At 38.5% G+C, this 22439-nt stretch overlaps 1 protein-coding gene across 1 annotated transcript in view; it reads right to left on the bottom strand.

Moving 5' to 3' along the window:
* The window catches only part of aclyb (ATP citrate lyase b), a 25790-nt gene extending 4451 nt beyond the window's left edge, over window positions 1-21339 (bottom strand). The window contains exons 1-24 of the mRNA XM_016663777.1: window positions 21177-21339; window positions 18342-18523; window positions 17978-18100; window positions 15168-15230; window positions 13823-14013; window positions 13220-13299; window positions 12988-13118; window positions 11253-11371; window positions 10914-11050; window positions 10587-10648; window positions 9748-9865; window positions 9335-9489; window positions 7710-7803; window positions 7455-7511; window positions 7031-7060; window positions 4250-4391; window positions 3389-3557; window positions 3207-3311; window positions 2811-3007; window positions 2036-2117; window positions 1841-1951; window positions 1635-1762; window positions 1472-1565; window positions 1220-1374 (exon numbers count right to left, since the gene is read on the bottom strand). Of these exons, the coding sequence (XP_016519263.1) occupies window positions 1220-1374; window positions 1472-1565; window positions 1635-1762; window positions 1841-1951; window positions 2036-2117; window positions 2811-3007; window positions 3207-3311; window positions 3389-3557; window positions 4250-4391; window positions 7031-7060; window positions 7455-7511; window positions 7710-7803; window positions 9335-9489; window positions 9748-9865; window positions 10587-10648; window positions 10914-11050; window positions 11253-11371; window positions 12988-13118; window positions 13220-13299; window positions 13823-14013; window positions 15168-15230; window positions 17978-18100; window positions 18342-18500 (2702 nt within the window). The 5' untranslated portion in view covers window positions 18501-18523; window positions 21177-21339. The remainder of the gene's footprint in view (window positions 1-1219; window positions 1375-1471; window positions 1566-1634; window positions 1763-1840; window positions 1952-2035; window positions 2118-2810; window positions 3008-3206; window positions 3312-3388; window positions 3558-4249; window positions 4392-7030; window positions 7061-7454; window positions 7512-7709; window positions 7804-9334; window positions 9490-9747; window positions 9866-10586; window positions 10649-10913; window positions 11051-11252; window positions 11372-12987; window positions 13119-13219; window positions 13300-13822; window positions 14014-15167; window positions 15231-17977; window positions 18101-18341; window positions 18524-21176) is intronic.
* Between the last annotated feature and the right edge of the window lie 1100 nt (window positions 21340-22439).

The raw sequence follows: 22439 nt of genomic DNA, 5'->3' as shown, positions 1-22439 counted from the left end.
GGGTGGCCGACGAGCGGGGTGTGAGCCCCGGAGACGGCGGGTCCGTGGTCAGCCGTCACCATCAGGCACATCTCAATGAACTGACAGGCGTAGCGCGGCAGCCTGAACACAAAAGCAGCTTTAAATGATCACATTTCCAGTCCGTCCAAACCAGTTCTCAGTAAATCTGACACGATAATAAATTTGCAAGATGATAAATTGTCCCAGTAGTTATTGCGATAGACAATAATATTAAAATAATTTTCAATTAATATATTGAGAACGGCATAAAGTACGCTCTCATTTTTTGCTTCAAAAAAACAACTAAAAATAAGAATAAAATATTTGTTTAAAAATGACAGATTTCTTGTTGTGGACAACTTGATTTACTGTCAATACATTACAATTAATGATGTTTAAAACACCCCAGTTTTACCCTTTTCTCCACCATATGTTTAATATAAGTGTCAATAAATCTGAAAATAGAGTACAGTACAGTTTAGTAATACAAATCACACTTCTTTATGACTGGCGTCCTAAAAAATGCTTTACAAATGGGCAGTATTTGTGTTTGTGGGGCTATAATTGCTGTGACACACAGCAACGGTCACACAGTTACATAAACAAACACAAAGTAAATAATTCCTATTGTCACTTATCACAATACTACCACAAAATATCATGATAAAACTTTAAGTTGCTCAGACCCACTTAACACTGGAACTGGTCGATATTTTAAATAACCAAAACCAATAAATAAAACCACTTACAACTGAAACCATAAATAAAATCGATTATGAGCTCATCCCAACTTATGTGATTAATTACCTGCTCACTTCTCAGCCTATTTTAAAGATATAAATTCACAAAAACAGAAGACAAACTGGTGGGTGGAGAAAACATGGCTGCATGCCAGATGAGGCAAACCAACTAAACCGAAGACGAATGGGAAGGGCAAATTGTATAACCTGAGGCCGTGATGGCCATTTAGTGGGCGGGGCTAAACGGGGAGACATAAAACCGACTGGGGCAAACTGAGAAGGCGGGAAACACTGAAATCAGAACATAAGCTGTTCATTTAATATTAATATTCAATCAGCACAGGATCAAGTCTGAAATATTTCTCCTGAAAAGCCCCTCCATGGATCGACTGCCAGACTTTAGGGACTCTGTTCTGGGAACAAACCAGGAAAAATAAAAGACAAACGTCACTTTTTCTGTCGGTTTTCATGACACCAACCTGCGCTGGAACCAGAGCAGGCCCAGAACTCCTCCGATGCCCATCTCCTCCTTAAACACCTCCGTGATGGCCATGCCGGCGTAGATGAGCTCCTGGCCTCGCTCGTCACAGATGCTCGTCATGAAGGAGGCTGGCTTACGGATCAGGCCCAACTCCTGGTTTAAAAAAGGATAAAAGAAGCACATCATTCCAGCACTTTGCACTGGTAAATTCTTGAGTTTACTCATTATCAAAGTGCTGAAGGTTTCTCACCCGAGCCCAGGAGTAGTCCATGGGTACAGTTGGAGGAGGGACTTCTTGTGCAGGAACGATTGTGCCCTTGGCCACCAGATCATCATAAACGCTCCTGTTCCATTGCATACAGTTAGTAAAAGTCCCAAAAAACAAATCGCTGTTAAAATGATTAATTCCTTACTTGATCACGTCACCCAGCTCATCGAAGCTCTTCGGTACGTACGCGCCGGCATCCCTCAGAGCCTGGTTCTTGGCCATTGCCGTCTCCGACGCCTGGTGGGCACAAGCTCCTGCATGGCCGAACTGAACCTGCAGGTGCCAGTATCACCTGGTGAACCCAGTTTTCACTCCAAAGCCACTTTATTTGCCAATACGGTTAAAACTAACCTCTGAAGCAAACATGGTGGCACATGTTCCGATACACCAGCACACGACGGGTTTAGTGATTACGTTGTCTTTGATGCCCTGGCAGATTTTGTACTCATCTGTGCCTCCAATCTAAGAAACGGAGGAAGATTATAGAAATGAGAGGCTGCCGCAAACAATCAAATCAACACGAGGAATTACTGGAGTGACTCCCACCTCTCCCAGTACCACGATCATCTTAATCCCTGGAGTTTCCTGGTAGCGCAGGACATGGTCCATGAAGGTAGTACCTGGATATCTGGACAGCAAAAAATATTTAGTTCCACCTCAAGTTTCAGTTGTCACTTTTAAAGGGAAAAATTCACATCTTTATACTTCCATTTGGGTTTCAACTGCTTCTAAAAAACCTCTGGAATATAAAGCTGCAAATTAGTAGCCACTGCTCCTCACCTAGCAACCCTAGTCCGTTACCTAGCAACCCTAGTTCGTTACCTAGCAACATCAGAAGAGTTCCATAATGGACACATTTTTTAGACTGCAAAAACTCAAAATCTTACCAAGTATTTTTGGTCTTGTTTCTAGTGTGAATATCTCAGCAAACTTGAAATAAGCCAAACCTAATTTACAAGTAACTATTCAGCAACTTATAAAAGCTTGTTGCAAGTAAACAATTCCTCAATATTGATGAAAAAGTTCTTGTTCCATTGGCAGATTAATTATAACAAGACATTTTTCCCCATGTTATGAGTTAATTTATCTACCAATAGAACTTTAAAAAAAAAAAAAAAAATCAATATTAAGGAATTATTTACTTAAAACATGCCACTACATCTTGCTGAAAAGTTTATTTTAAGTTAGTTTGTCTTACTTTAAGTGTAATAAGATATCTGCACGAGAAACTAGACCAAAATTACTTGGTAAGATTTTGTGTTTTAGCAGTGTAGACCTCTCTTAACTTGTTCAAAGATAATTTAAAAGAAGATGCTAGTACCTGTCTCCTCCGATGGCTACGCCTTCATAAACGCCATCTGTAGTGCGGGAGATGATGTTGTTCAACTCGTTGGACATGCCTCCAGAGCGAGACACGTACGCCACGCTCCCAGGGCGGTACAGTTTGGATGCTAGGATGTTGTCCAACATGCCGCCCGTGTTGCCGATCTTAAAACAACCCGGCTTGATCCCACCAACCTGGGGTTCACAATGCAACAGAGCAACTCAATCAGGGTTTCTCTGAGTTTCAATAGCTTAAATTTGAGACCTTTTGGGACAATTTTGGAGAACCCAGGTTAGAAAATCTGCTATTATTTAAGGACTAAAAATTATTTTACACAGTTCTAGACCTCGTTTGGTTTTTAACTGGCATGTTTGGTGAGTTTAAGCTCTGTACCGTGGCAGGACCGATTATGGTGACGCCTTTCTCGTCTGCGATCTTTATCAACTTCCTGGTCTGAGCTTCTGGGATGCCTTCAGCTATGATGGCGATGGTGTGAACCTGAAAACATCCCAGACAAACATTAGATTGATGCACATTTGTCTGAATATTCAGTTACTCACAGCTTCTCACTGTACCTGTGGGTACTGCATGGCCTCCAGCGTGCTGTCGTAAGCTGAACGCAGGGAAGCGAAGCTGATCATGACGTCCACTTCGGGGTGCTTTTTCATGGCGTCGGCCATGTTCTTGTAGACAGGCACCAGGATCTCTTTGTGGCCCCAATAGAACTTCTGTTTGTGATCTCCACTGAGAAATACAAAACGGAAACATGAGAAAGTTTCCACTTCATTAAAGTTAGTAACTCTTTGCAGACTAACTGTGCTAAGCATTTCTAAATGAAATTTAATGCTGTTGGTTATTATACTTTGTTGATTTCAGTCGATAAAATAAAGTTAATCACACAATTAGGATACCAGCTTAAGATATTCTGTCGAGCAAATCTGTCCTGGTGTCGCCTTTTCTACATGGTATGCCCAAAACGCAAAAATAGGACATGACTAAAAAAAAAAAAAGAAAGACGTACTAATAAAATTAAATTACATCTTCTAGTTGAAATGTTTTTTAGTTCAACTGCGGTGATTCATTCTGAGTTTGCCGTGTCAGATTGCAACATTTTCTACCCCACTGCAAAAATACAAAATCTTACCAAGTATTTTGGTCAAGTTTCTAGTCTTGGTGCTCTTAAAGATAAAACAAGCTCCTATATCTTCCTGAAAAGTTACTTGTAAGTTAATTTTAAGTAAATGGTTCATTATCATTAATAGTTCCATTGGCAGATCATTTCACTTATAATAAGTGATTTTTCTAGTTAATTTTTTTCCCAAAGAAACTAGCACTTTTTCACCAATATGAAGGAATTATTTACTTAAAACAAGTCTCCATTTCTTGCTAAACAGTTACTTGTTTTATTATAAACTGGAGCACGCTGGGAAACCTACGTGAAAGGGTAAACGATGGCAGCCACAGAGGGTTGGTCTCGGGAGCACACGTAGTCAAAATCCAGCATGCCCTGCACGGCGCGCGTCTGCATGCCCCAGACGATGGCCTTGGTGTGACTGCTGAACAGCGTGGTTGCTTTGGCTGGTAGGACAAAATAAATAAAATAAACATTCAAACTGTTATTTTAAAAAGGAGCAAAGCCAGTTATAAAAGGATGGGAGTCGAGGTAAGTTGGGAAAACTGCAGCGTTGGGAACATCAACAAGCAGAACACGAGGGATCTCGGTCCGAGGAGAAACGTGGAGGAGGTGGAGAAAAACACCACACCAACACAGCAAACCACTTCAAAAAGTAATTTCACACCCAAAGCCACCTTAAAAAAGGGAATTTGTATCAACCGCCAGACATTCTTAACTCAATCATTTATGTAGCAAACACAACAAAACATGGCTACTTTCACACTGCAGCCTGAATTGACCCAATTTCAGTTTTTTGTCAAATCGGATTTTTTTTTTTGCCGTGATCGTTTATACTTCCAAATATAGGCGACTTGTATGTGATCTCCAGTGTGAACTGCAAATGACCTGAAAGTGTCCCGCATGCGCAGTAGAGGGTGCAATAACATCAGCGTGCTCAGTGTTTTACCAACCGCCATAAAGAAGAAGTAGTGCTCAGTGTTTGCGGAAGTAAACATGGATGCTAACGGCGGAGCATAGCTTATGATTTTAAAGCTGTTGTCCGACCGTAGCCAGGATATTAACATCAACATGCTGGCTTCATTATACGCACTATAATGAAGACTATAATCCTCATTATAGTGCGCCATTGTTGTTTTTCTTCCCGCTTGCACCTATCAGGACGCAGAATAATGGCGCTTGCTTGTTGAGTGTTAATGACGTTGAGGTCGGGTTAATGCGACCTGGACGTTCAGGTCAGATTTGAATCAGATATCCAAGTGGCCTGTGTCACATCCTAAAATAATCCGACCCGTTTTGTTCAGACTGTCATGAAAAGATCAGATACAGGTCACATTACAGCAAAAAAAAAAAAAAAAGTAATTGGGTCACTTCGGCTGCAGTGTGAATGTAGCCATATTCACACCTTTCATGGGATTCATTAGAGACTTCACAATCATTAATGAGCAATATTGTTAAATTACATTTCTACCCCTTTTCTGCATCAGTGCAGGTGAATTTGCTCCGTCAGCAACCCAGCCCCCTTGGAGGGCTGAAACTGAGTTAGCAGGGAACCAGACGGTTCTCAGAGCTTACATTTCATTTGTTCTGGCAGAATCAGTTTCATCTCCTCTCAAACAGACATCTTTACCATCTTAAAGCTCCTTGGGAAAATAATTGAACGTACAATGGTAGCATTACGTTTCAAAGCTTGTGCAAATCACTGGATTGTGTCTTAATTTAGATAAAGTGAGTATTTTATCAAAGTACCTGCGGGAAATTGATATAATTTGCAAACTTGTCAAATTAATTTGCAGTTTTGAAGAAGCAGAGTGAGCTAAATAATGCTGCCACCATTCATTAAAAAGGTTTAAAAACATTCAACTAGATAGAACCTTGAAAAATTTAAATATCTGAGGCTCAGGAGAATTTTCAATACTCTGTAACATATCCAAGGTGTTTTTTAATCTCCATGTCATATTAGTGTTCAATAAACTTCATTATACAACTGTGCCGTTTCAAAAAGTATGACTACACATCCAGTTGGTTCAGATTGTCTCACCATTATGATGAAGGCTATGAGTAATTAGTTTTTAGTTGTATATCAATCCGTTTCTTTTATTCCAGGGCGAAATTATAAAAAAGAACAATTTAAAGTTTAAATTTGTTGCTTTGCATAAAGTAAAATTCATTTAATTTGTTTATGTCCTCTTCAAACACCCAATTTCAGATAATTAAATTTTTAATCAACAAAAAAGTGGCTAAACTATTCATTTTTAATTGCATCATAAGATTGTTGATTACAATTAATGTGTGTTTAAAGTAAAACCTGCAGAGGAACTTTTGTCCTAAAATCAGTAAGGGTGTATAATGGTCGTACGCATAATTTTGACAATGTTCACAATAAATTCAAACTTAAGCACTCAAGTTTTGGTTTTTCTGTTTTGCATGAATCAAGTCTTTTTCAATGCATCCTAAAAAGCTCCACAATTTGCATTAAAATGTCCATGATCACATACAACATGCAGCAATAAAAAATAAAATAAAAATAATCAGTCTCCAAATTCTTCACCTTCTGTACATCTGATCTTTAAGTTAGAGAGATGAAAGTGTTTATAGATTTTTCATAATGCCTGACTAGTGGGGGATGTTTTCAGATGAAGCTTGCCTCAAAGCTGCAGTATGTTAAAATAAAATATGTAGGGTGATTGACAGCGTTAAGACCCGCCTCCTGGCTCTCATTGGTTGCTGCTAGTTAGCACTCAGAACAGGTAAATGAGCTTGATTTTTTTCACAGATTGAACTGTCAACATAATGACAGTATCAAAAAATATATATATTTAGATTAGTTACATACTGCTTCTTTAAAGAAACCACATCCTGTTTTCTGCACTATTCTAAGTCGGTCAACTTTCTTTTATAGTTTCTAAAATGATTCCCTAAGCATTAAAAACTCAGTCATTAAACTTTAGTCTGTGGAGGAGTGTTCGGTTTAACTTGAATTTAAAAAAAATAAGGTCAGTTTGGGGATAAAGAGAAAGCAAGGGGGCAAATGAAGGTTAACAAAAGGGTGGGGGGGCTGGAGGTTTCTCACATCCATCCATACCTCCACTGCAGACCGAAGAAGCTTGAGCTTCTGCAACACCACAGGAACAGAAATTATGACAATAAAAACAAAGAAAGAAAAACAAAAAGAATTGAGTCTGGCTTTACTGCACTCATTATAACACTCCTAAAATGCAGTGGGAACTGCGTCATGTCTGCAAGCACACCCTTTAAAAGCACAGCAGAGGAAAGAGTGTGCAAAGCTCAGCTGCTACAGGCCATGCCTCTCTGCTGCTGCAAGGACCAACATCTAAAAGATTCAATTAAAAAACTAGATCTACTGGTTAGCATCAAATATAACTAGCAACTTTTCTGAATCTTAATAGTAAAATGAGGTGATTTTAACATGTAGGGGTACCATTGTGTAAATGTGAAGCCTAAAATGCAGCCGATCGCAGTGAGAGCATGGCACACCTCTAGCTTACCTTTCCAACCATCTGTGACCACATTCTTCAGAGGCCACAGTAAAGAATGAAGAGATTCTTAGAGAAACAAGCATGGAAGAGCATAAATGAGGACAGTTGGAGCAGCAAAACCAAGAAAAAAGGGTAAAAATACAAAAACAGTTTGCAGGGATAAAGGAGCAAAGGCAAAAAACATAAGTGGGGGGAGAAGCGAGATAAATTACAGACAACTATCTATAAGTGATTAATATGTGGGAGTGGTTCAATCATATTTACCTGGTGGAAGGCCTGCTTTCGACTTTTTGGGCGGGGTGACGTCATTTGTAGTTTTGGGTTCAGAGAACGAAGCTGTTCTTGATGAAGCCGGAGTCTGAGAGAGAGTAGGGAGGAACGATTTAATGGAACCAGAACCGACCGAAAAGAGCAGCGCAACACGAGAGTCTTACGAAAAGTTCAGCCAGTTACACTCAGATTGTACCGACTGCTTCACTTTAAAGCTGAGTAAATGATGCACTACACTTTGGCAACTAATTTTAAACAGTTTGCACAATAAACAAATAAAAGGTTTACTGTGTAAAGTTTCCTCATGGTGTAATCTAACATAAAAGAAAGATTGTTTAATATGTAACAAGTCTGTTCTTGCTTGGACAAAGTAAAGCTGCACAAACTGGTTTCAAGGATGATGCATGTCAAAGATTAAACCTGCAAGACTGGATTCAGAAAATCCTGTAAATACCAGAGTTAAATACCATTAAGTAGATTTTTGATAACCTTTTCTCTCAAAAACAGCTCACCGGTAAAGTGCATTACTACATAAATATAATAAATAAATTAGAGATAGACAACTGGTGCAAGACTCTTAGACTGAATTCATGTCCCGATTCATGTCGTTTCTGTACCGTACGGGATTTTATGTCTAATGCTTATTTTGCAAGGTCCAAAAATGGAAAATATGTTTTAAAAAGTGGCAAAACTGCATAACCTCACAGTGAAACAGAGACTCCATTTGGTGCTGCTTTATGCTCAAACAACTTTAATTTTTCAGATGGACGAAAAGCAGCTGAAGCGATCGTCATTAAACTTTATGACATCCAAAGCAAAGTGCGTAGTTGATGAAGGAAAGTGAAGATTTTCCCTGCAAACCATTAAACTGCAACAACCTTGAAGGGCAATCTGAGTTATCAGAGAAAGTGAAACATAAAGCAACAAGAAAGCAGGAGAAAAACATGAATTTATGAATATTAGCTGAATGTTTGGAATCAGCTATAGCTTGATGATTTTTTTCTAAATATACAGCTCTGGAAAAAATTAAGAGACCACCTGAAATGATCAGTTTCTCTGATTTTACTCTTTATAGGTTTATGTTTGAGTAAAATAAACATTGTTATTTTATTCTATGAACTACTGACGATATGTCTCTGAACAACCAAGCAAAAATTTAGTATTTATTTGGTCACAATAACGAAAAAGATGCAGTGCTTCCAGACCTCAAATAATGCAAAGAAAACAAGAAGTTCATATTCATTTAGAAACAACAAACTAATGTTTTAACTCAGGAAGAGTTCAGAATCAATATTTGGTGGAATAACCAGGATGTTTTGATGTGATTCAATGCAGTGATCTCTTCATTTTTCCAAGAGCTGCATGTTTGAGAGGTGAAAAAAGTCATTTTAAAAACCATTAGCAAACCATCACAGTAAATACCTAAAGACGTCATGGCGAAATGTTAAGTCTCTTAATTTTTTTTCCACAGTTGTATATTGTATAATGCTAATTTTGTCAACTTTTATACAGACTAACAATTATTGCTGTTAGTTATCATACAATTAATAAGAGCCATTTAATTACTAACTGACCAATAGTTCCTGCACTGGGAAGCTATGGAGAGGAAGTGAACCTACCATGGGGCTGCTGTTGGCGTTGAGGAGAAAGTTGGCGGTGTGGACGGCGACTGGAGGCAGGTTGGGGATCGGCCGGTGACCCAGAGCCATGCCAACGATGGCCGTCATGTGAGTCTCAGTTCCAAACACATGAATAGGAATACCTGTGGTCTTCCCTTTAAAAAAAACAACAAAAAAAAAACAATACGTTTTCAGATCATCAGTAATCAGAGCAACTACAGATAAACACATGGATGAGTTTCTCTAGAGCTCGCTGCACATTAGTCCTTTTAATCCTGGAAATGTTCTTCAGGTGATAGAAGGCCGACTTTGTAACCGTCTTTATGCGATTCTGAAGGTTCAGGTCAGAGTTCATCACTACACACCTGATTGCTGGTTTCAATCTTTGAGGATGTATGCAGAATTTCACTCACCTACTTCCCCCATCACCCTCAGGCCTTCCTGGTAGTTGGGCCCGCCACGCCGCACAAATATGCTGACCTCGTGCTCCTTTAGAGGACCTTGGTAGTCTTTAATGGCCCTGACGATGCCCTGAGGGAGGAAGAAGAGAAAGCAGTTCAATCTATAAAGACATTAAACCTCTTCAAGAACAGTAAACTCAGATTTCAATAGAAACTGTTACGATTTAGTTTGAGGAACCACAGAAAGTAGCACATAATTTTCATTAAAGAATTAAAAATCAAATGCAAAAATACATTGACACTTCTAAAGAAAAACTGAACAAGCTCAAGAGGTCTTGTTTACTTTTGTTCATCAAAATGGCTGATGCTGCTGGAAAATATTTCATAAAAGTTGCACATCTCTTGAAGCCATAATCTGTCACAGTAATTATTGTTTTGGAATATTTTCAAGTAGTGCAATGTTTGGCCTCTCAAAGAGCAATGTCTTTAATTTTATACACGGAAACTTGAAGATATTTTAAATATCCAAAGCACAACAACCAAAATAATAAATAAATAAAAACCAAACAACTGGAACTATAAATAAAATGTATTATTATTTCTCTAAACAATATTTCTCTTCAAAAAATAGAAATGAAATGTTAGAGATCTTTTTTATTTATCATGAAATTCATTTATTAATTGCTTATCACGACAGACTTAATTTCTCTAATTTAGCTAATATTGTATTTCTTAAGATAAAATACTGCAGTTTTCTTCTGTTTAAAAAAGAAAATGACAGAAGATCCATTGATTTTAGGTCCTGGTATCCAAGAGTGATTGATATAACCAACTCTGTTAACATGTTTTACCTTGAATGTAGCTGCGACGTTGGTGAAGTTTGCAATACTTCCTCCTATGATCAGCACTTTCCCTGTAGGGAGAAAAATAAACTAAAAACCAAGATATTTCTTGACATAATCTGACACCTAAAATGCAGAGAGCAAAGCAACAGCCACTCTCTGAATATTGACATCTCAGGAAAACAATTATTTAAAAAGAAAGTTTTTTTTCCCCCACTTCTCAATAATAAATATCTGGTTTATCCAAAACGGGTTGATTTCCCTAAAGCCATTTCAACTCTAGCTCTTTTTTTTATCTTTACTTAGAAAACCAGATAAAGTTTCATCTGTATTTACCTTGAGGATGTTTCTCTCGAGTCATCAGAGACAGGATGGTTTTTGCATAGTCGTAGGTCTGCTGTTCACTCGGCGCACCGGAATACTCGCCATAGTTAGCCAGCTCCTCCACGCCACCCAAGTCACATATTGTGTCGCTAAAAATGAAGAAAACATTCAGTTACTGATCAACAGATGATGAAAATGTGAAGGGGTGCCAGGAATTGTAAACAAATCTCATACAAGCCTGAGATGCTTTCAAATTTCAAGCCAGAAAGAGGAAGGACAAAATGTGAAATATGTAAAAATATGTGCAGTTTTACCAGAAAAATAAAGAAGCTCATAAAGTGACTAGGCTACCTGTAGACCACAGAGGCACCTCCTCCAGCCACCATGGTCCAGATCCTGCCTTGAGGGTTCAACAGGGTCAACTTCAAACTGGCTCCACTCTTTGCATCCAGATCTGCGATGTAGGCTTCCTGAAATTATAAAAAAAAAGTCAGTAAAGATGGAGACATTTACTGACAAACATTTGTTACATTTTCAGAACTGTAGTTCACATTCACACTGCACTGAGTCAAACGACCAAAACTAACTGAAAAACATGTTCCCCCCGTCGCCTGTGGGGGCGCTGCACCAAGAACTACTGAAGGAATCGACACAAAACCTCTGAAGTAGACCAGCACTACTTCCTTCTTCACAACATGTAAACAAAAACGGAGCGGTGTCAGATTTTAGCGGTTGTAGGATTCCTCCATTGATATACATCACTGGTTTAGACGTCCTGTTAGCCGCTAACGCTAGCGGCGCTCCTGCGGGCGCCATTACTGCGAGTCACCGAGTCATGTCCTCAAAACCAGACTGTTCCACTGCGGGATGAGCAGGAATCCGGCACAAAAATGATCGTAGCACCTTTATTTCTTATCCGATTTCTATAAAATATGGCTTAAATTAAAGCTGAGAATATTGCTGACCTTCGTAAGTATTCTCCCTTGATATAAATCTATAAACAGTTTGGTTTTTGTCAAGATGCAAGAAAGGACTAAGCAAATTGCTCTTTTATACTGACCATTAGATTAATATTACATAATTGCCGCTGTTAAAATTAGTTTATCAAAATGTGACAAATACTTTATGAAATATGTCATCCTATTTGATGATTGTTCAAACAAATGAGGCAATTAGTCCAGTTTTTGTAATTTATTAAAGGTTTTTAAAAAATTACAGCTGCTGCAGTGCGCCACAGCAAAGAGGAAATAAGCTGATAAACAGGTAAGGCAACTTTAAATCATTTATATTCTGCATTTCCTCGCTCTCCGCGTCGGCACGCAGACCAGTTGCCATGACAACTGACAACGTTAACCCGCAGAGCAGAGGTAAATATATTTCGCTTTCAAACCGTATCACAGTTCACTTGAATCAGACCCAGACCGAGGTTCCTAGGCGGATCAGAGTTCTGGTCCGCATTAGAATTCAAATTTGTATTCACATTCCCAAAAAACGGATCAGACTTTCCAGACAAACAAATTAGAGTAGGGCTGCACCGATTCCAGTTTTCTGTAATTGGCCATTTCCGATTTTTTTAAAAGGTTTACCTTGCGGTTTTTGGCCTTTCATTTTTTTTTTTTTTTCTAAAATGTTGCTCATTATAGCAAGAAAGTTGTTGAGTTGGCAACAGGGGGGTCACTATTGTTACTTATAATCTTGCAGACGTAAATTGGTGGGCCGGTCTGTCAGTCAAACCTTCCTTACTGGAGAGCAAAAGAGGACAGTGGTTGATTCTTAGACCTTTGCCGAGCTAGATCAGATCAGTGGATAAGATCGGTTTCGTAAAAATCGGCTGATCATCGATCTCCCACAACTAAGGAAATCGGCTGGCCGATAAACTGGTGCACCCCCAAATTAGAGTCTGATTAAAGCAGACTAGACCGGGCTGGTGTGAATGCACCCTAAATCTTACTAGTGTCTGTAAAATAAATAAATTTCCTCAGAAGATGAACAAACAAATAAGCACCTGATACCTCGGTAGTCATTAATAGTTAAAACGATGAAAGTGAAGCAAAGGTAGGAACCTGAGGAGGATAGCTGAGCTCACCTCTGGGTATGCTTCTCTGCCGAACGGAGGAGGAAACTCCACGTCACCCCACTTCGCCTTGCAGATAAAATCTGCTGTAGCGTCAATTTTGGCTGCCATGTCGAGGACATACACTCCGTCCTTTGTCACGACTGGTTAGGGAAGTGAAATTATAAATTTTTTAAACATTCTGGCCACCAATTGTCACAAAAAAATTATTTATTCAATCTAAATAAAATAATACAACGTTTACCAAGAGGGTTGATCTCAAGGTAGGTGAAGTAGAGGTCCTCATACAGGCTGAAGAGCGCCACAATAAAACTGGCCAGCACACTTTAAGAGACAAAAAAAGGGATAAATATCAAAAGAAATGGGTAGGAGTGAAAGGTTTTGGTAGAGAGTGAAAGTTAATGAGAACACCATTGACCATACATCTCCTGTTTATAAGAGATAAAGATGTTTTAAAGATGTTTGGTTGAATATCACTGAAGGTCAAACCCAACAGGAAAGAAGAGCTGCAGTGAAGGCTGGGAATCTCTGCGTTTACAGGATGTAAAGGTTATCTTGACATTTTAGTGTTCTTTTTCTTTTTATCTTTTCCTACACAAGAATATTCACATGGGGAACAGCTCCTCTTTTTAAAGTGTCTCAAAAGCAAAAGATTATAAAGAAAGACAGGAAGGAAATGGGTGAGGTGTCAAATTTATTTTCAGCTGTGAACCATATAGAAATAACCCGTGAACTCTTTCAGCAGTGGTCTAAAAACAAACAAAACACAAATTTTGGTATTGCTGGCATTCCATATTTACTCCCCAGAAGAGAAAGTATAAATATTGACACAAATACTTGTCCGTACTCTTTCTTGTCGTCGGGGACGTGTGTGAGGAGCTGCTCTTTGACTTGGGCGTCGCTCAGTTTGTCGTCCACGGTGACGGTCAGCCTCTGGGCCTTGGCGTCCACGTCACCCACCTCCACTCCGCCTTCGTGGTAGAAAAGTACGTGGTCGCCCTCACGCGTGGCGTAGATGCAAACGTAAAACTCCTCATCCTGAACGGGTTAAACACGTGAGCAAACGAACACGTCACACCGTGTTTGGACAGGATATGACGGAGCAAGTCAAGATGAACATCAGCTTTCAACTCTCAGATTGTTCATCTCAGGAGATCTGAGATGAATCGTTTATCCTGACCCAGGGGTCGCTTTAACCGTTCTATATTTGACTGGTCTTTATTTTTATTTTTTAAATTGACGGAAAAATCTGAAGCTCGTTCGTCATTTTGACAGCTTGCAGTTCACTCCCCTGGCTCTTTTAACTTTAAGCATAGAGAGCATCGCGCTGAGGAAACTAAATCAGTCAATACCAAAAAGCATCTTCTGAATATCCTCTGCAACAGAAGCTGAACTAAATGCATCTTGTTGACGCTGAAGAGTTACAGGCAAGGTGCTTTGGAGCGCGTCTCGTTAAAAAGCCCATTTTAAACTTTGGCTGAAGTGGCAAGTTTAACAAACCTACAGTTTTTTAACAAACCTGCTTAAAAAGAGAAGTAGACAGTTCTTAAAAAAAGAAAGTAATGAGTTGGTTAGGCTGTAATTAGCGCAAACGGCTCTGATCGAGCTGCGGAGATAAAATCCTGTCAGTCAGCTTTGCGCTCGACTTTATCCTGCGCCAAAACAAAAATCAAAACGGAGCCGGAAGATGTTAAATGAAAGCTGGGAGAAGTTACGCTGCTTTTTCAAACGGGCTCTAAAACGAAAGCAGTAAAATCCCAATTAAAATAATAAGTCTGGTTTATCTCTCCAATTAAAATAAATTATCTCTAATTAAAATCAGTCACTCAGGGTTGGGTTGGATTTTTTAGGCCCAATCTAAATATCAGCGCAGATTCTCCAGATGCCACCAGGAGGAAGATGTGAGGCTGCGCGTTCAGACTGCAGCAGGTGAAGCGCTGCTGGAGTCTCAATTTAAGAGGAGTCGATTCATTTCATTGTTCCATCAGTGTTTTTTAATCACTGCAGAGATAAAGTTGAATCTGTTCATCTGCTTGAATAATGTGTGGTTGGATCTGGACAGTCAAAATGACGAACAAAAGAGACTAGCGCGACCTGTGTCCTGACCCATAAATCAGCTACAAGCGGCATTCATCGTCGTCGGGGTGTGGCCTGAATACGACTCGGCGTCTAGAGTACCCAGCATTCCTTACCTGTGTGTGTGGAACAAATGGCTCAATCAGGAAGTTTTTCAGCACACCTTTTGCCCTTCCAACCTGGCGAAGACAAACACACTCCGGTTAGTTCAGCCCGGCTATAAAGGAGGCTAATTGAGCAGGAAGTTAACATGCAACCCTTGGAAAGCAGCCAGCTATCTGTGCTGAAGAGAGAGTCTTGCATCAGTGAAAACCGGTCTGGTATGTGTGAATCTCCGGTGGACTAGAATAGCCCACCTCCTGACTGAGCGGCTCAAAACGACCCCGGCATTGGATTGCATCATATGCAAGGAACTCGTCCGCTAATGGAGCGCTATCCGTACCGCGTCGAACACATCTTGGCATCTGCAGTTTACCACATTTACCAGGAATCTCGTTTGAATTTGTGTCTCCGTTGGACTTTTACACTGTATGATATTCACAGATAAGCGCGATCTGATGAAAAATGAGACACTTTCAGATGGTACAAAGGTCGTACTTTTATTAGGGCTGTGAAACAATTAATTTTTTTAATCTGACTAACCGTACTGATTTTAATTCTTAAAAACTTAGTTCATAAATGGGTTCTAAATGTTTTTATTAGGGCTGTAAATTGATACGTGGGTTAATGTCTCATGTCTGTGGTGCTTTTGTATTTATCAGTTTATTTGTTTAATGTTGCTTCTAGGACTGTCAAGATAAATTGTTAAAGCAGTTATTGCAATAAATATTGCTTTTTTGAGACAATTTTTAAGTAATATAATGGCAATAACATAATAATAATGCAAGAACACATCCTCAAAGATCAATAGCCTTTAAATTCCAGTGAACACTTAACACTGGAAAACATTTTAAATATCCAAAATAAATAAACAAAATGACAAAATTAATCTTGAAGTCTTCGTAAACAACATTTCCTTTAAAAAAGAAAAATAAAGGGCTTGTTGAGAGTGTGGTGGAAAATTACACACACGAACTCAAACACACACAGAGAGTTGGGAGTCGTTCTGCTGCAGCTGCATCAGAACCAGGCCGTCTCTCCCATGTTTTGGATTCCTTACCTTGGTATAAAATCTGTGTCGTCTCTGCCTGGCAGAGCTTTTCACCCAGACCTGCTTCATTATCGATCGCCCTAGAAGCTCTCTGTATTGAGCACAATGTATGGATAAACCTGATTGAGTGATTTCACCTGACAGCGCTTGGTAATTTTATTTTATTTTATTTTTTTTCACAAGACCAAAGCAGCAAACTGAACTTGTATCATCCATTCTTTGGCAGAAAGAGAAACAATAAATCATGACAATGGAAATGATTGAGTTTGTTTTAATTTATTAGGCCTAGTTGCTTCAATCGTAAATGGGTGCTGGTAAAATGATGTTTTGCTACTTTGTTTTGTCGACAGTGAAATAATTTTGGGGTTTTTCCTGTGCTCTTGAGACTCTTCTCTCACATGGTGTGACATCACCCCTGTCGAGCAATTTTATGACTATTTATCCCAAGCAAGAAAAACAAAACTGAAATGCAAATATGCAAGTATGTGGGTACTAAACAGTTTGGTGAGAGGGGTAGGAAGGAAATGGTGAGGTGTGGCTCTTCAATCTGGGTGAAATTGCCGTTCCAGTTTTATAATTATCCAGGCTTACTGGTTTGGTCAACTGGGTTTCTATAAATAGTGGCACAAATTGCTTTCAGGCATCGTGGTCTTCAGGTTTACAGCTCAAACTTAATGACAGAAACTAATATGGTGACTGGGAGGGCAAAGTTTAAGGCAGGTGAGTCAAACTTGGTTTCATTTTGGGCCATATCAAAAATCTGAATGCTCTTAAAGGGCCGGTTGTGCCTGAATGTATTGATAAAACCCATTTAACTGTTAAAATATTAATAAATACCTGTCCCACCAGGACTTTTGTTTTTATGCCTTTCTGAAATCAAAATTTTGTGATGCCAAGTTAGAAATATTTATGAGGAATTTTTATGATATTTGCAATAATGTACGATGTTAAATGCGACTTTTTATCATTTGCTGTAACGATCAATGACTAACTTGACGAAGTAAGACTGAGGCAGTCATCTATTAAACCCAACGTTTTTACAAATTTTTAGAATAATTTGCAGTCAAATCAACAATCAAAATTTTTTTGATTTTGTGTGAATTTTGAGGATTTGTGAAAAACTAGGGCTTACTGATGTAATTTGGACCCTAGAGGGCCACATAAAAGCTACAGCGGGCCAGATTTGGCCCACGTGCCTCTAATTTGACACATGTGGTTTAAAGTAACCACAGGAGCCCTGATTACTCTGTGAGAGGATATTTGAGAGCAAACCACACCGTGTGAAACATTGGTTTGTTGTGGCTGTGAGAGATAGAGAGCGATACTTCCAGCAGATAACAGGAAGGCTGATCAGAGGACACCGAAAATGTTCTTTTAACCAACAGGCAACATTCTGCATTTGGAAATATTGGTAACTTTTTGGAAATCTTAAGAATTAATGGGAGGATTAATGGGATATTTGTTTACTTTTACTGATGCTACAATATTCATCGCCAATATAAGCTGCTAAAGAGAGCCTAAAAATCTTACCTCTAACTATTTTGTGTTTGTTTTAAATTAGCATCTCTCACACACAGTGTAAGGCCATCTCCATATTTTAACTGTTAGGTTAAAAAAACCTCATTAACATAAGTTGGAATCAGCTAAAATCCATTTAACTAATTTAATTCTCTTTAGTTTATTTGACCCATAAATTCTCACTCGCAGATTTCCTGCTTCTTTATTTGTTAGGTTAGTCACCATCTATCTAAATCGGACAGGGAACAGCTGACTCACTGTAATTTCCTTCATGAGGTGACCTTTAAGCCATTCCTTGACTCCCTGGAGGTCCAGGTTGATGCCCACCAGCCCCAGCTTCCCACGCCGTTTAATCAGCTGATCCGGCTTCACCACCAGCCGCTGCAGGAGGAACAAGAAGAAAAACATCAAGGAAAAGGCGCATCAACACTGGTGGCTCCAGCATGAACTGAAAACAAGTCTCCAACTGTTTCACACAAGCAGAGTAAAAGGCTTTTGGACATGAACTGACTCAATGTCCTGCAAATTAGGAACGTGAGACTCCGGGAGCCATGTGATTTCGCTCGCTGGCTGAAACAAAATGTCAAAAAGAAACAGGAGCTTCCTGAACAAGTGGACTTACTTCAGACAGCAGCCATGGGTGCTGCTGTGCGAGGAGGTTCAAGTCGGTCGCAGGGGTTACATTAACGTAGCGGACACGGTCCTGTACAGCAACTGACGGATCGATGTATTTGTACAAGAACTCCTTCCCCGTCTGCTCCGATATGGCTTTCGCAGACATCGTACCAGTGGAGAGCACAGGGACTTCAGGGAAAGAAGAATAAAACTGTTAGGTCTCTGCAACATTAGGTATTTTCAACAGCAATAAAACTATTAAAAACTGAGGAACCAGAGACTCTAGAATGAAAAAAAGAAGGACCAATATATGCATTAAGTGAAGCAAAATTATAAATATGCAAAGAATAAACTGCTTGCAAGGCAAGGCATGTTTTATACACAAGACAACTGAGTGTTTTGCAGAAAAATTTAGTTTAAAAACACAAGGAGGAAAAAAGTACTTCCAGTACTTCTAGCATGTTTCCTAAAACATTGCAAATTTCCCACGTGAGCACTGTAGTGCAGATGTTGATTTCTGTGCAAACAACAATGTTTTAGATAATAATAAACTATCGGGGAAATAAAAGGTCCTTCAAATGAACTGCTGAACTGAATTGCTGCACCTGCAAAAACGGCAAGGAATCCAGTTGCAAAACCAAATGTGGACGGGTCATCTCACAGTCAGGAGTAATGCTGCAATAACACGTCCAGCACTGGAGCTTCACTGGATTATTTGTTTTAAGAATTAAATGTTTTAATCTGTTGGATTATTTAAATCATCAACCTCAAGTTACACAATAATTACTTGATAGAAATTACAGTTAAGTTAAAATAAGTTATCACATCATGTGGTAACATTTTTGTTAATCTCCTTGTTATTTGATCAAAAGCGCTTTATAAAGTTATTATTATTAGATAAAGGCCTGAATGAGATTCTGACTACATGACAACCTGGAGTAAAAATGACACTATCATAAAAACACAAAACTAAAATGCTTAGCTACATGTTTTTGTGTCCCGAGATGAAGTGCATTGATCTGACTCTTGTGTTTATTTTAAAACTTGATGATAATGTCCTTTTCACATTAAATGTTTTTTTTTTAGCTGAATTCAGTGGGATATTTAACAAAATTCATGATCAGATCAGAAATTTTGATAATGTTTTTGTTGAAACAAGAATTAAAAATTTTAACTTGATATTGTGAGTGAAAATAGAGGAATGTGGCTCTTTAATGAGATGAGGGCAATTTTTTTCTTCCATATTGTGGAATCATTATTTGGTTTAAATTGCAGCATTAAGTTAAAACTCACAATTCAAGATTAATCAACTTAAAAACAATGTTTAGACGATTTGTCTCTTGTTAAATCAACATTTCTGAGTAAAAACCAGAACAATGTTCTTGTTAAACTGCATTTTCAAGGCAACAGGTGGACTCTAATTTACAAGTTAAATCACCTTCAAATGTTTTACAGTGCAGCAGCTGAAATAATCGTGTTTTTGGTAAAGAAAGCTACAGACAAACTGAACGGACTAAAATAAGGTTCTTGTATGCCAGACACATATTTCAAGAGGATTTTTTTGAGTACATGAGATAAAAATGTTAGAATAAGAAAAAAGTACATATAAGAGGTATACTGATTTTACAAGAATAACATTTTATGTAATAATTCAATCCAACCATTTTACACAATTTTGAGCATTTTTATCCTAAGCAAGAAAAACACTCAAATGCAATCACTTAAGTATTAAATATTTTTGCTTAGTTGTACAAAATGGAGGTAGGAAGAAAAACTGAAATATCTCAACTATATTGTAAATCACAATATAGCTGAGATATTGTGATTTTGCCGTTCGTGTGATATAATCTCACACAAACAGCCGAAAGGAAAAAAAATGACCATTATTTTGAAAAACAGCACTTGACACTGGTTATCTTGCTGTTCCAGTAACAGTATCCAGCCTTACCTGTTTGGTTACCTGGGTTTGTACAAATAGTGGCACAAATTGCTTTCAGGCAGCGCTGGTCTCCAAGTTTACAGCTCAAACTTGATGACAGAAACTAATTTGGTGACTGGGAGGGCAAGGTTTAAAGTATCTCAAATTATCCAGGAAGTTTTTATTGCTACTTGAATACACTCGGCTTCTGTGTCACTGATAACATTTTATGGCGACTTCTTTTCAGCTTCTTTTAAAACCCCAAGAAAAGATTTCTAATAAGTCTTTAATCATAATGCAGTTAAACTCTCAGATGACCCAGTTTTCATAATACTCATGTCCAATCTATTGTCTGAAGCGACCAAGCAACATGCGCTTCATATGTAGGGAGCTGAAACCGGAGGCAGCAACATCACAGAAACCACAGAAGAAGAGAAAGGGGGTCAGTGGATGTGGATGCCTCAGTTCTTCTCCAGCTGCACCACACATAGTGAAGGCTTATGAATGAAGCTCCTGTCCAGACTACCACACCCACTCCACTGACTCAGAAGGAAGCCAGGCTAGCTCAATGACCACATTAGCCTTTTCCCCCCCCGTTAGCTAAAAATACATATAAAAAGGAAGAAATAGCAACAACCAAAAATGTAGTAGTTGCTTGGAGAAGACTTTTAGGTAAGGTTGGCTTGCTTTTCTCATAATTGTAAGCGAATTACTTCATACTTACCGCTTTAAACCTTAACATGTTAACAAAAAACACAACAAGCATGTCCACGCAGTGTTAATGTCAGTGGCTGTAGTTCTGTGTTTCAAACTTCTCAGCATCCTGATTCATACAACCCGAAGTGCTGACAGGCTAGCTAGCATACACTACCAGGATAAAAAACAAATATGGCGAAAGCAAAGTAGCTGAGGAACAACATTTACCTTGAGAATAAACGTTACACCTCCCTGAAGTGAAGGATTGGAGCCCCAGCTACAACTAACGCAGCTTTTCCTGTCCGTTCGCCTTATACCGGAGCCAGTTTCTGTTAGCAGCTCTAACCTCCTGTCGAACCATAATCTGGCCACCGATTACACGTCTCTGCCCGCGTCTGATTGGCTGGAAAATGGTCACGTGCTGACGTGAGTTCCGCCTACATTACTAATTGCAAACATTAACTTTGGATTTTAAAAATGACATTTGAATATACAACTAAATCCAACAAAATGGGTGACCTACTTTTTATGGGAGTTGTGTTTTATTTTTAGACACGAAATTTGAAAAATCAATTGCGTTTGGTAAACTTTCTTTGCTTAAAATATGCAATACAACCATAAACAGAACGTTTCAAAAAGCACATCAGTTTTGTTTCTGACTTTATTTATTTTTAAATAGGTTCTGTTTTTAAAGCAAAAATCTGAAAATATACTGTACATTTTCTAAGTGGTTTATATTTGTCAATAATAGTTTCTTTTTATTTATTTGATACTGGAACTTATTTTAAAAATATAAATTTATATCATTCTTATTACAACCTCCTCTCACTTTCTCTTTGCTTCTTAACAATGCTACCATACTACTACTACTAATAATAATAATAATAATAAGAAGAAGACAAATAACTATGGCTGTGCAGTATATAGTTATTGGCAAATGTTAATAATTTTTTAACATATCAGTATCAGCTTCACAGCTGATTTGATATAAGCAACTTGTATCTCCATCTTTATTTTCAAAATGTAATAGAAGTGAATTACTACTAACAGCAATAAAACCGCACCCAGTTTTACTGGCTGAGCTTCGTAGCAGTTGCTTTTAATTGTGATGTATTTGTGCCAAAGGGAAACAATATTTTATGTACTGATGAAAAAAGGTGCAGAAAGTCAGACAACCAACCCACAAAGCCTCATGTTGGCTCAGACATCATGGTACACGGAGATTTCTCAAACTACAGTGTCAAGCCAAGGGATGTCGATCAGTTTGAATACAAAAAAATACTTCAAGAGGTTATGTTGAGTTATAGTGAAGAGGAAAGAAAGTTAGCAGCATTGGACCTTAATCCAATAAAAAAAAAAAAAAACTTGCATGGTGACATTAAATTTCTGAGACAAAATGTGGAACATTAATCTGTAATGTTGTCTTTTCCTCACAGTGATAATGAATCTAAGAAAAATATTCAGGAACATAATTTAGAGAGAGTTGTGAAA

Source organism: Poecilia formosa, unplaced genomic scaffold (assembly GCF_000485575.1).
Source record: "Poecilia formosa unplaced genomic scaffold, Poecilia_formosa-5.1.2 Scaffold444, whole genome shotgun sequence".
NCBI classification, from domain to species: Eukaryota; Metazoa; Chordata; class Actinopteri; order Cyprinodontiformes; family Poeciliidae; genus Poecilia; species Poecilia formosa.
This window is presented reverse-complemented; position numbering and strand designations above follow the sequence as displayed.